Source organism: Hyla sarda, chromosome 12, assembly GCF_029499605.1.
Source record: "Hyla sarda isolate aHylSar1 chromosome 12, aHylSar1.hap1, whole genome shotgun sequence".
NCBI classification, from domain to species: Eukaryota; Metazoa; Chordata; class Amphibia; order Anura; family Hylidae; genus Hyla; species Hyla sarda.
Window position 1 is genome coordinate 54,364,489 of NC_079200.1, and position 14,186 is coordinate 54,378,674.

General features: G+C 44.4%; 1 protein-coding gene across 4 annotated transcripts in view; it reads right to left on the bottom strand.

The window, feature by feature from the left end:
• Window positions 1–14,186, bottom strand: part of LOC130296360 (piezo-type mechanosensitive ion channel component 2-like) — a 141,678-nt gene that overhangs the window by 19,871 nt on the left and 107,621 nt on the right. For all 4 annotated transcript variants that reach the window (XM_056547795.1, XM_056547794.1, XM_056547796.1 and 1 more), the window contains 7 exons: window positions 11,777–11,992; window positions 8,176–8,434; window positions 7,882–8,070; window positions 7,488–7,689; window positions 5,739–5,868; window positions 5,122–5,269; window positions 4,150–4,364 (listed from right to left, as the gene is read on the bottom strand). In XM_056547795.1, the coding sequence (XP_056403770.1) occupies window positions 4,150–4,364; window positions 5,122–5,269; window positions 5,739–5,868; window positions 7,488–7,689; window positions 7,882–8,070; window positions 8,176–8,434; window positions 11,777–11,992 (1,359 nt within the window). The remainder of the gene's footprint in view (window positions 1–4,149; window positions 4,365–5,121; window positions 5,270–5,738; window positions 5,869–7,487; window positions 7,690–7,881; window positions 8,071–8,175; window positions 8,435–11,776; window positions 11,993–14,186) is intronic.

Genomic DNA, 14,186 nt, shown 5'->3' on the forward strand with positions numbered 1-14,186 from the left:
GGAGAGGGAGCGAGAGCGGCGGGAAGACGAGCCTCCCGGGAGTGAGGGCGCAAGGAGGACCGCTTTAGGGCAGTAGCCACCTCCCTGGAAACCTGTGTCAGGGCAGAGATAGTCTGTGAGAGAGAGGACACCCAAACCGGGGGGAGGGTCAGGGACTTCCTGGGCAGAAGGCACAGGGGGATTGAGACATGAAGCAGAGCAGGCAGAACAGCTGAACCACCTGGCATTTTAGATTTACAGCCCGTACAGGAATAGTATAATGTGTCTAAGGTGGCGACCGCCTGTCTGAGGGGGGGGGGGGGGGTCCAGTTCTGGGGTCGGACATGGAAAAGAACCCAATAAGATAAGTCAGTCAAACCTAAAGGAAAAAAAGGAACAAGCTTACCCATCCTGTGTCTTGAAAACGGCTGGAGCTGATGAAGGTTGCAGAAGTGGTGGTCCCTTGCAGAAGTGGTGGTCCCTTGCAGAAGTGGTGGTCCCTTGCAGAAATGGAGGTTCCCTGAAGAGGTGGAGGTCCCCTGTAGAGGTGGAGGTCCCTTGCAGCCGTGGGGTTTCTTGCAGAGGGAAGGTTCCGGGCAGAGAGAACAGCGGCTGGGAGAAACAGCAGCGTGCACAGAAAATGAGCCCACAGCACAGAGCAGCTGGAGGAACAGCAGCGTGTCGGTGTGAGGGTGAAGGAGACCAGCGAAGATGTCACCGACAAGGAACAGCCCCCCTGGGGAGTTCATAGCCTCCCATAGGTAGACCAGCCAAAAGGGGGAGGAGATAGATGACCCCTGCAGCGTGCGCTAAGCTAGGAGAGGCCGGCACTGACCTCTCATGCACGCGCTGACAGGAAGGGAAGGGATTGGAAGGGACCCCAGAAGAGAGGAGGAGCAGTGCCAGACCACTCGAAAAAGGGGGCAGAGCTACCGTCGGGAGGACAGGGCCAAAGCCGAGGGCTAAATTAATGGCTGCCCGCCACGAGTAAGACCAGCTGTGGACATAGAGTGTGTCGCAGCAGAGGGCCGGAGCAGTGAAGTGCGACAGGCGCGAGCGATGTCCGTCTGCGGCCGTGGCCCCCAGCTGTCACAGCTGGAGTGGAAAGACGGCGTGTGACAGAACTCAAACCCCCAATAAAATAAAATTACCCCTGAGACCACCAGCCCACCTGAAAGCTATAGAGCCCCGAAGTTTTCCAGAGGGAGAGAGAAGAAAGCAGGTAGAGAGGGCCAGGAGGATGGGGGGGGGGGGGGGGCAGACGGTGGGAGTAGGGGTATACTTACCCCAAAAGGATCTGTAGCACATACTCACCCACCGAAGTCTTCAACCAGCCTAGTGCCACGCTGCTTAATACCAGGCTGTAAAGTGGGGCGAGCAGGGGCAAGAGGGGGCCCAGACCCAAGGCACATCCCTAGTGCTGGTCGGTGTCAAGAAGGGGTTAACGGTGCATACTTTATGTACCGTGCCCCTTCCTCGCAAGTGGGGGATCAGGCAGTGCCATGCTCCTGTTGCCCCAACCTAAGAAAAATAAAAAAAAAAGGAGAGAAAATCTAAACTCTAGACAAACTAGAAAATAATAAAAAAGAAGACCAGGTCTGGAGAACTCCAGACCTGTGTCTGCCTCCTACTGACACTAAGCTAAAACTGATTAGCTCAGAGTCAGTGGGCAGGGTATATCCTGCCAGGAGGGGCCGACTTCTTTTTTGTTAATGCCAAGTGTCAGCCTCCTAGTGGCAGCAAGATATACCCACAGTTCCTGTGTCCCCTAATAGAGCTGAATGAGAAACAATTTTTTTCATATCAACTGGTGACAGAAAGTTAAACAGATTTCTCAATGACTTCTATTAAAAAATCTTAATCCTTCCAGTACTTATCAGCTGCTGTATACTACAGAAAAAGTTGAGCTGTTCTTTTTGGTCTGACCACAGTGCTCTCTGCTGACACCTCTGGACAGTTCCTGACATGGACAGAGGGGTCAGCAGAGAGCACTGTGGTCAGACTGAAAAGAACTAAACAACTTCCTCTGTAGCAGCTGATAAGTACTGGAAGGATTAATTTTCAAATCTGTTTAACTTTCTGACACTAGTTGATTTAAAAAAAAATTGTTTTCCACCGGAGTACCCCTTTAAAACCAAATATAAGGCTGAAAACACATTCTAAAAAACAATTTTGAGGGAGTCAGTTGGAATCTAAAGCCTCCATTGATGAGTCACACAGGAAATGACCAATGCCCAATAGTCTTGAACCACTAGGCACAACCAGATGCCATGCTCAAAATCAGTAGAGGGCATTTTGCACTTAAGATATTGAAGTATTCTATCTGGGAAAGATGGAGTAGCTGGTAGGTCAGAACCTAAATAACACTCACTTTGGATCAAACTAAGGTGAGTTTTGCACCACACCAACATATGCTTAACACAGTCCCTGCACCTCAGAAGTGCTCAAAAGCCTTTCCCATTTAGAGAATATTTGTGACTTAGAAATATTCAGAAACATTTCATTAAATACCCAATGGGCACTGAGGACAGGGAGAACTGTTGTGTTTTGGAGATCACATTCAGAAAAATCAATGTGGTAATATTAGAGGTTAATACACTTTTCTCATCGGCCCAGGGAGAGTTTATGTGACATAATGCCCAGCGATTCTTTGAAAAATTAGAAAATTGTCAAAAGGGTAATATTGCTGATTACAAGGTCAAACTTTGTGTCTGTTCACACCTCCCTCATAGTAATGTTTTTTTTCCATTAAACATGTCAGAATCTGAGAAAAAGTCTTTGAACTATAAACATGCGCATGGGAAAATACATACCGTATATACTCGAGTATAAGCAGAGTTTTTCAGCACGATTTTTCGTGCTGAAAACACCCCCCCTCGGCTTATACTCGAGTGAACTCCCCCACCCGCAGTGGTCTTCAACCTGCGGACTTCCAGAGGTTTCAAAACTACAACTCCCAGCAAGCCAGGGCAGCCATCGGCTGTCCGGGCTTGCTGGGAGTTGTAGTTTTGAAACCTCCGGAGGTCCGCAGGTTGAAGACCACTGCGGCCTTCAACATCATCCAGCCCCCTCTCACCCCCTTTAGTTCTGTACAGTACTCACCTCCGCTCGGCGCTGGTCCGGTCCTGCAGGGCTGTCCGGTGAGGAGGTGGTCCGGTGGGATAGTGGTTCCGGGCTGCTATCTTCACCGGGGAGGCCTCTTCTAAGCGCTTCGGGCCCGGCCTCAGAATAGTCACGTTGCCTTGACAACGACGCAGAGGTGCGTTCATTGCCAACGTACTTCTGCGTCGTTGTCAAGGCAATGCCTCTATTCCGGGCCGGAAGCGCGGAGAAGAGGCGCCCCCGGTGAAGATAGCAGCCCGGAACCACTATCCCACCGGACCACCTCCTCACCGGACAGCCCTGCAGGACCGGACCAGCGCCGAGCGGAGGTGAGTACTCAGAACTAAAGGGGGTGAGAGGGGGCTGGATGATGTTGAAGGCCGCAGTGGTCTTCAACCTGCGGACCTCCGGAGGTTTCAAAACTACAACTCCCAGCAAGCCCGGACAGCCGATGGCTGCCCGGGCTTGCTGGGAGTTGTAGTTTTGAAACCTCTGGAGGTCCGCAGGTTGAAGACCACTGAGGGCGAATGATGAGAAGAGGATGATGAAGGGGGGGTGTGGGGATGATGAAGGGGGGTGGGGATGATGACAAGGGGATGATGAAGGGGGGATGTGTGGGATGATAAGGGGATGATGAAGGGGGGATGTGCGGAATGATAAGGGGATGATGAAGGGGGGATGTGTGGGATGATGACAAGGGGATGATGAAGGGGGGATGTGTGGGATGATAAGGGGATGATGAAGGGGGGATGTGTGGGATGATAAGGGGATGATGAAGGGGGAATGTGTGGGATGATGACAAGGGGATGATGATGAGGATGTTAATGACGGGTCTGGATGATGACAGGGGGGGATGAGGTATTTCCCACCCTAGGCTTATACTCGAGTCAATAACTTTTCCTGGGATTTTGGGTTGAAATTAGGGGTCTCGGCTTATACTCGGGTCGGCTTATACTCGAGTATATATGGTACATTTGAGCAATGCACAAAGGAATAATGTGTGCAACCCGCTCTTAAACACGATATGGAGTTTTCATGGTTTGTTTACTCCTATGCCAAGTGCTGTACCTTTCAGTAACTCCAGGAAGGATAAAAAACATCCAGAAATGAATTCCAAACACTAGGACAACCTGGAAGACGCACTTTCCAAACATTGTCTTTCGCAAGTAGATGGCTCTGTCAACAATCATGGTGCCAAACTGTAGTAGAAGCATAACCAGAAAGGCCTCTGGTACCTGATCCTCAGACAGAGATTCGGTGATATCTGCTGCAGCAGAATGTTTCTGAGGATAAAAAATTCAGACTTTTAGTTTCTACACTTAAATCTGTTAAGGAAACATTATTTTTCAGAAGATTAAGGCCCCATCCACAGAAAAGTGGGCCTGACTTGCCAATTTCAGTGGGGCCACCTAACTAATGTGTATGAGGAACTACTACTCACCCCACCAACAGATGTTAGGGAGGAGGACTGGGCATGATGGAGTTCAATGCCCAATCCTTTTGTTTTCCCTATAGATATGCTGCCGCTACAAGGACCTAGCAGTGGTTTTCTCTTCTCTCCTCATCGAAAACACATGGGCCCTCATTTACTATTCTAAATCCAACTTGTTTTGTTGGTTTTTTTTGGCGCATCTTTGTCTGCGACATGTCGCAGACATCGTGCGCCAGTCTGCGACACGATGCAACATTTTTTCCCGACGGACCCGATGTGGATTCTCCCAAACCCGAAAAAGGGGCGTAACCCGACATTTCTGAGCTTTCCCACGTATTTATAAAGGTTTCCAACCCGAATTTGTTGAATTGTTGTGGATTTTTTCCCGACAACTCGGAGGAGTTGGAAACCAAAACCAATAAAACCCATGTGCGACAAACAGGATGCGACATAATAATAAATACCAGGGGAAAAAAGCAAGATGGACTTACAACCCGATTTTCTAAGTAAATGAGGGCCATGGTCGTTCAAGTCAAGCATTCATGTGTATGGAGGAATTAGGACAAATATATTGAAGGTGTTTACTCCTCTTCCTAAATAATACGTACCCCAAATGCCCAGTATCCAAAGATGACAATGATAAAATTAATGACATCGACCAGGAACATAATAGCATAGACATCACACACTGGGCTATACTCTGGGTGTATAATGTCATAGAAGAACTGTCGGATGGGCAGGTAGATCTGCAGAGCTCTGTGAAAAGACAAGCAGACCATGGGTCACGTAACCATATGAAGTGAAACTCTACATGAGATTATGGAATGACTAAAGGTTCCATACACTTTAGACGCTTGTTTGGCTCTTAACTATTCTCCATGACCCTGATACACTTGCACAGTTGGCTCTGTGTATGCATGTTCTCAATAGGAAAAGAGTAATGAGCTGGGGCTAGACTCCTTTAGTGGTGACCTATTTTTCTTGAGGACATAGGATCAGGCAAGTTTAAAATGAATGTTGATCCAGGGATTTATTCCGATTTTTTTCTTTAAGGTTGGAAAAAATGTTTTACTCAAATATTGGGCCATTTGAATTTTTTTCACCCACCTTATCAGCTATGTAAAATGCCTACATCTTTTCCCCCCAGCATTCGTATAATGTGTATGGCTACCTTTAGGTCTGGATACTCTGCTTGTTTATTCCTATATACATGATAAAATGTTACATTTTCACGGCCAGTTTCTTCAGTTTGATCCACTGCTGCTTTAACCTTTCCTTTATCGACTGACGTTTCTTTTTTGGGTTACGTCTGAAGCAGTTCCACTTCCTCTTATTGTCTTTCTTCTGAGGGGTACCTGAAAGGTAAATAAAGAGGCGACCGAACCGCTTGCTTTGTATTTTTATCCTTCACGTTCTCTTCAAGTTATGTATAAATTGACATGCACATAGGCTGAGCTTATACAAATGTTGGCACAGTGAGCTATGTGTAGGCATGCACTCACAGCAAGTCGGTCAGCACATTTATGCATGTTATGGACAGTGTCGGATTGTTGGAAGAGATAACTGTTGGCTGATAGTTGTTGGAAATGTATGGCCACCTTTAGGCTCTAGGATACTTGTTTCCGTGAAAAAGAAGTTTCTGGTCTAGATGTAGCATTCATTCTCATCACTGTCTACTTGCACTCTTCCAAGTTTATCAGAAAACCCAATATGCATCTATTTTTATGGAAAACATGTGTACTTATTTTTTCTGAGCATATGTTTTATTGTTGTTATACATGGCAAATCGTGAATAAAATATGTTTTAAAAACGATTCCCAGCAATCTGATGCCTGTCTAAACCAGTGTTTAGAATGCAGAAGTAGGTATGTGTACAGATTGTTACAGGCTCACGATAGACCTCGCTTATTGGAAAATTTTGCTGCAATAAAGAAGATTCAAAAGGGAGTGATCGGGAGAGAACTGTGCTGAGACTTTGTATTTATGGTTTTTAGCAACAAGGGTACGCCTGAGCCCCCCCCAGTTTCCTACTGATCCTGATTCTAAAGTTTGTACCCCCTCTAGACACGACTGCCAACGCATTTCTGCAACCTTGTAAGGGGGGATGTCATCAGGGGAGAAAAATGTTTAGCTACAAGTGTTTGCCTACTTGCACTCGCAATTAGCTGAACACTTTCAACTCCTTGCTACTGCAGGTGAAATCCCGTAAATAAAGCCCATACATGAAGAGGTCTTTTCCAGTGATGTAATAGGAAGTCTGTGGACTTGGTCCCATCTATTTTTGTATAAAAACTCTGCTAGCATACTTCTATATTGGAGTACTTGTATCTAAAAATGTTCCTCCCCTGATGATGTCACCTCTTACAAGGTGGCAGAAACCTATTGGAAGTGGGGTTTTGAGGGGGTGCGACCTTTGTAGCCAGGTTTACCTCTGTTGCTAAAAACAATAATAATTGGGCAATTGTACTGTCATCCAACAGTCGTAATTCAGGACAGTCCCTGACACGTCCGGGTAATCTTCAATGGTCTGTACCATAGGACTAATCCTTTTATAGGAATAAGAGAAACATTTTTATTGGTGGTGTTTTTTATTTACATTATCTATAAAAGTTATATATTATTCCTATGTACCATTATTATTTTGGTCATTACTTTTTGAATCTATGTTTTAAAATGCATTGCCAGCAGCTATTCGACATTGTCCATATTTCAACATGCAACAGACTCCATTTAAATTCACTTAGTTACTTTTCTAACGTGGTCTGCATATATAAAGCTGAAATACCTGTTCACACCTTCAACTAGAAGCACCTGAATGTGGCTAAACAAAGTCTCAGCACAGTTATACGTATAAGCATATTCTTTTCCATCTGTCCGCTACTCTTACTAACCTGCTGAATATAGCTTCAGATGGAAGGGATTAACGAATACATATAAGCACCAGATTCTCCCCTAAAATCTGGTGCCCTGTTACCTTCAACCACTGTTTTTTGTGAAGCTCTCCTTTTTCTGAAGACATTCTTTGGCGCATTCTGATGTTTAAAAAGATGCCATGGAACCATCCCAGAGTCGGTATCATCTTCTCCTTTACTCCCTCGTTTTTTTTGCCTCCTAGTCTTCTTCTTCTTTTTGGACTCTGGTAGAGAGACTTCCTTATTGTCCCATAGACCATGGCACTGCACACAAGAGTTATTGTTACTAGAATAATGTATACATATCTGCCACATCCACAAAGCCTCACATTGTATGACCAACCATTCTCCAGGTAGACAGTTCAGGTTGTGATTTATAGCTTAGCAAATGATGAAGAGAAAACTTATGCCAAAACCTGCATAGTAATGTAAAATACTTAATTGTTCTTAACTTACTTTGAGGATAGACCGATGCAAGAAAAGGGCAAGAAGCTGTATAAGGTCAAAGAGTACATAGCCATCTTTCTTTTCAATGCCGATTATGTTTGGAAGCCGGAACGGTTTATCTGTATTCATGCTCCTGTACACTGTAGATGTCCATGGAAAAAAGCCAAACTGGAAAGAATACTTGATGACAACAGTAATCTAGGAGGACATTTGTGAAAACAAAAGAGATATTATTCTTAATTGTAGAAAAAGCAAAACAGATATTAAATATTAAAAGTATTTTTTTTTTTTCAGAGCTTGTACCTCAGTATAGATGATGGCTGTCATCCAAAAACGTTTTGTGGGTCTTGGTACAGACAGCATTGCCCACAGGAAAATAAGAATGGGTAGAATCAAGGACAGAATGGATGCCGACACCATGTGATTGAGAATGATGACAAAATAACAAAGCATTTCAGACTTTGACACAACGGTGTTGTAGAGAGCGAAGACAAGGCGCAGTGGGCGCGGGAGACTCTGATAAAACCTGTCAGACTTTTCCAGCTCTTCATCATCATACATGCTGGGGAACAGGAGAGAGCAGAATGCACATGGTTTTGGGATCAAGAAATTAAAGTCTGCTGGTACATAAAGTATTTTTTATTATTGTAAAAATGCTTTTATGTCATTTACCTTTGTCCTATACAGAATGATGATCGTAAGGACATAGTACAATTTGAGACTTGAGATGAGAGGATAAGTGTGGACTAAGCACTTTATGTAGCTCATTTATCTATGGTGTCACATAGTGATTTAATAACAGGCAAGAATTTCAGTGTCCATGCATTTTTTTGACATGAAGTAAGGACACAGCATACAAAAATATAAAATGAATTATCACGGCATTTGTAGTATGTAGGAATGTTGTACTTTGGTTTCTGAACCATTAGATAGCTTTTCAGAATAAGCTGTTTACATGGGGAGTAGCACTATTTTTGCCCATTACATAACTTATTTATGTTATGCTCCATCTCTAATTTTCAGCTGTTTCTGAGCTAGTGGATGGAGCCTAACCTCTATATTGTCTTCCATACACTGCACACATACAAAAGAGGGGATTCTGCTCCTCCATATCTCTGTAGCAAACCCTCAGAAGCACCAACAGCATCAATGACATTGTAGAGCTGTACTGAGACATGTAAGCTGTGAATCCAACATTGGGGTGAAATAGAACACTTCTTAGAGCTTTCAGCAGCTTCCCTGTGTCTGTCTACCTATGTAGCTCCCCTCCCCTTTCCCTCTTTATACACATCTATGGGCACCATGTAACCTGATCCCCCAATAAGCCAAGACCAACTTTTAGCAGTGTTTCTGTGTGAATGATGAGATTGGGGTCTTTCCCTCCTCCTTCAAACACTCTATCATAACCCCACTATTGAAAAAACCATCTCTGGACCCGTCCTGTGCAGCCAATTATCGACCCGTCTCAAATCTCCCCTTTATCTCCAAACTCCTGGAACGCTTGGTCTACTCCCGCCTCATCCACTATCTCTCCGAGAACTCTCTCCTTGACCCCTTACAGTCGGGTTTCCGCTCCCTTCACTCCACAGAAACGGCCCTAACCAAAGTCACTAACGATCTTCTGACGGCCAAATCAAATGGCAATTTCTCTTTACTGATTCTCTTAGACCTGTCTGTGGCTTTTGACACTGTGGATCACCAACTCCTCCTCAGTAATCTCCGCTCCATCGGTCTCAAGGACTCTGCTCTCGCTTGGTTTTCCTCCTATCTCTCTAGCCGCTCCTGTAGCATCTCGTTTTCTGGCTCTACTTCTTCTCCTCTTCCCCTTGCTGTCGGGGTTCCCCAGGGATCGGTCCTGGGTCCTCTACTCTTTTCACTCTACACATCCCCCATTGGAAAATCAATCAGTAGATTTGGTTTCCAGTACCACCTCTATGCTGATGACACCCAACTCTATACCTGTTCCTCCAACATCACCCCTGCACTCCTACAGAATACCAGTGACTGTCTCTCTGCCATCTCAGACATCATGTCCTCTTTATATCTGAAACTAAATCTTTCTAAAACAGAACTTCTTGTTTTTTCTCCATCAACTGATACTGTACCTAACCCTGACATTTCCATCTCGGTATGTGGTACTACCATAACTCCCGGGCAGCAGGCTCGCTGTCTTGGAGTTATACTTGACTCTGATCTGTCTTTCACTCCCCATATTCAGTCCTTTTCAAGTTCTTGTCACCTGCATCTCAAAAACATGTCCAGAATCCGCCCGTTTCTCACTGCTGAAACTGCTAAAACTCTCATTATTGCTTTGATTCACTCCCGCCTCGACTACTGTAACTCTTTACTAATAGGCCTTCCTTTCTCCAAACTCTCTCCTCTCCAGTCCATCCTTAATGCCGCAGCCAGACTCATCTTCCTCTCCAGCTGCTACACCGACGCCTCCTCCCTGTGCCAGTCATTACACTGGTTACTAATTCAGTCCAGAATACAGTACAAAATCCTCAGTCTCACACACAAAGCTCTCCACAATGCTGCACCTCCCTACATCTCCTCTCTCATCTCTGTGTACCATCCTACACGTTCTCTCCGATCTGCTAATGATCTCACACAAACATCTTCTATAATCCAAACTTCTCACTCCCGTTTCCAAGACTTCATTCGTGCTGCACCGGTTCTCTGGAATGCTATCCCTCAATCCCTCATACTCAACAACAACATCCATAGTTTCAAACGTGGCCTGAAAACACATCTCTTCAGACAGGACTACAATAGTCTCTAATTGGCCTCAACATATCCTCAACATATCCCCAACATATCCTCAACATATGCTCAACATATCCCCAACATATCCCCAACATATCCCCAACATATCCCCAACATATCCTCAACATATCCTCAACATATCCCCAACATATCCCCAACATATCCCCAACATATCCTCAACATATCCTCAACATATCCTCAACATATCCTCAACATATCCCCAACATATCCTCAATATATCCCCACACCTCTTGTTTGAATAGTTATTGTGTAATATTATGTCTGATACTTGTCTTTGTTTGTACCCCATAATTGTAAGCGCTGCGGAATCTGTAGGCGCTATATAAATAAATAAAATAAAATAATAAAAATTAAGTAGAAGGATGGAGAAGGAAAGAAACAGTTTCTCTAATAGAATAAAGTAGCAACTTTCTTCTTTTCATTTGTACTTTAGATTTATGCAAAATTTTTGAAGTTACTGTTCTATCAAATTACTTGGCTAAATTATTAAACCAATGAATCCTATGTGAACAATTAACAACTAGACTTGATTTGTTACTTTGCTGGTATCTTGAAATCATTAAACACACAGGACAATGCCATTATTGCAAGATGAAAAAGCTGTCCTGGAGACAAAAGTCCTAACCGGGTACTCCGGTGGAAAATCTTTTTTTTTTTTTTTAATCAACTGGTGCCAGAAAGTTAAACAGATTTGTTAATGACTTCTGTTAAAAAATCTTTACCCTTCCAGTACTTTTTAGCAGCTGTATGCTACAGAGGAAATTATTTTCTTTTTGAATTTCTTTTTTGTCTTGTCTACAGTGGTCTCTGCTGACACCTGATGCCCGTATCGGGAACTGTCCAGAGCAGGAGAACATCCCCATTGCAAACCTATCCTGTTCTGGACAGTTCCTGACACGGACAGAGGTATCAGCAGAGACAAGACAAAAAAGAAATTCAAAAAGAAAATAATTTCCTCTGTAGCATACAGCTGCTAAAAAGTACTGGAAGGGTAAAGATTTTTTAATAGAAGTAATTTACAAATCTGTTTAACATTTTGGCACCAGTTGATTAAAAATTTTTTTTTTCCAACGGAGTACCCCTTTAACTTATATCCTCATTGTTTCCCACTTCTTACTTGTTCAGTAGCAGTTCGCTAGCAGTTAAAAGCTGTGGAACATCCGCCAGTGGCCTGCTGCTCTCATCTAGTCCTTCGGAATGCAGTTCATCCTTTAAAATAACTGTACTATAGGACGGTGGGAAATCTGTTCTTGTTTCTGTCATTTCTGCATCCCCTTCATAGTCTTCATCTTCCTGACCCAACTCCAATCTGCCATCTTCATGTAAGTCGTGACTGAAGGAGAACAAAATTAAAGGGTTAATGTTTACAGAAAAAAAAAACATTACAGTGACCCCCCGACTTATGATGGCCCCGACATATGATCATTTCAACATATGATGGCCTCTCAGAGCCCATCGTATGTAGAAGGCAGCATCGACATATGATGCTGCTGTGTGTTGAGGCCATAATACAAACAGCTATCTGACAGCGCTGACAACTTCAGCAACTGACAGATAGTTGTATAATGTCCCCGTGTGCCCCGTTCTGCCTGCTGTTACTCACATGCTGTCCTGCTAACTCACGCAGGCTTCCACTGTGAGCTCCGTGTAAGCCCCGCCCCCCCAGTGCAGCCATAGCCAATAGCCTAGAGCGTCTTGCTGCAGGCATCCAATGAGCTGCTGGCTGCCCTCCCCTTCCTTTCCTATAGAGCTGTAGTCGGCAGGATCGTAATGGAGGACATTCTGTCCCCCTGAAGGTATTTAAAGAACTGTACAGTACTGTATGCGATGTCACACATCGCATACAATACATATACACACTATACACCCCATACATCAATGTTTCCCTATCAGTGTGCCTCCAGCTGTTGCAAAACTATAACTCCCAGCATGCCCAGACAGTCAATGGCTGCACATGCATGCTGGGAGTTGTAGTTGTGCAACAGCTGGAGGCACCCTGGTTTGTTAAACACTCCCCATACACTCCACATACAATGGTCATCCCAGAACCAATTGGCAGTTTCCCATAGAGATATGTATTCAACAATCAATGGTTCCGAGGCCCCAGAACCAATTACCATTTTTACATAGACATATGTACTCGACATATGATGGTTTCAACATATGATGGTTCTCCTGGAACCAATTAATATCATATGTTGAGGGACCACTGTATTTAAAAATACTGACATTAGTCTGGAATAAATAATGTATTCATTTAATGGCATATAACTTGTAGAAAAAACATGCATGCATCTTAGAGAAATGCCCAAAAATCTTAAAGTAAAGGTCAATGGTTGAGCATTGTTTATATATTTGTGGCTAGAGTGCTGCTATTCTGATATAGCACTTTAAATCCCCTTTACAGACAGAGTTAAAGGGGTATTCCGGCTAGGGGATAGGATGTCTAATAGCGGGGGCCTGACACTGGGACCCCCCCCCCCCCGCAATCTCCATGCAGCACCTTCCATTCTATGCTACTCCATTCTCGGAAACCTCTCTGTTTCCAGGACTGGAGACGTGTCATCACACCACGCCCCCTCGTGACATCCCACCAAGCCCCCTCTATTCACGTCTCCAGTCCCGGAAACACAGAGACTGGAGCAGCAGCCCAGCATAGAATGCAGGTGCTCCATGGAGATCGCAGGGGGTCCCAGCGGCAGGATCCCCGCTGTTGGCTGTCCGGGCATGCTGGGAGTTGTAGTTTTGCAACAGCTGGAGGCACCCTGGTTGGGAAACACTGGGACAATATAATGTTATTACCCCCAGTGCTGCTCTCTTCCTTGTAAGCTGTGACATGACGTCACAGGCTCTGAAAGTCGTCTGCTCCATCCCTTCTCCCCTACTGTCAGCATGGGACAAGACCAGTGATGTGAAGAGGACAGCCGGTATTACAGCTCATTAGTTTTATGATCAATTAGGCAACAGGGAACCAATTGTCAGCCTCAGTAGTTTTCCTCTGCACTGTCTCCCTGTTCCTGTCTTAGCTACAGTGGGGCAAAAAAGTATTTAGTCAGCCACTAATTGTGCAAGTTCTCCCACTTAAAAAGATGAGAGAGGCCTATAATTTTCATCACAGGTATACCTCAACCATAGTAGACATAAGGAGAAAAATCTCTATAAAATCACATTGTCTGATTTTTAAAGAATTTATTTGCAAATTATGGTGGAAAATAATTATTGGGTCAATAACAAAAGTTCATCTCAATACTTTGTTATATACCCTTTGTTGGCAATGACAGAATCAAACGTTTGCTGTAAGTCTTTACAAGGTTTTCACACACTGTTACTGGTATTTTGGACCATTCCTCTGTGCAGATCTCCTCTAGAGCAGTGATTCATTGGGGAAGTCGCTGGGCAACACAGACTTTCAACTTCCTCCAAAGGTTTTCTATGGGGTTGAGATCTGGAGTCTCGCTAGGCCACTACAGGACCTTGAAATGCTTCTTACGAAGCCACTCCTTTGTTGCCCGGGCGGTGTGTTTGGG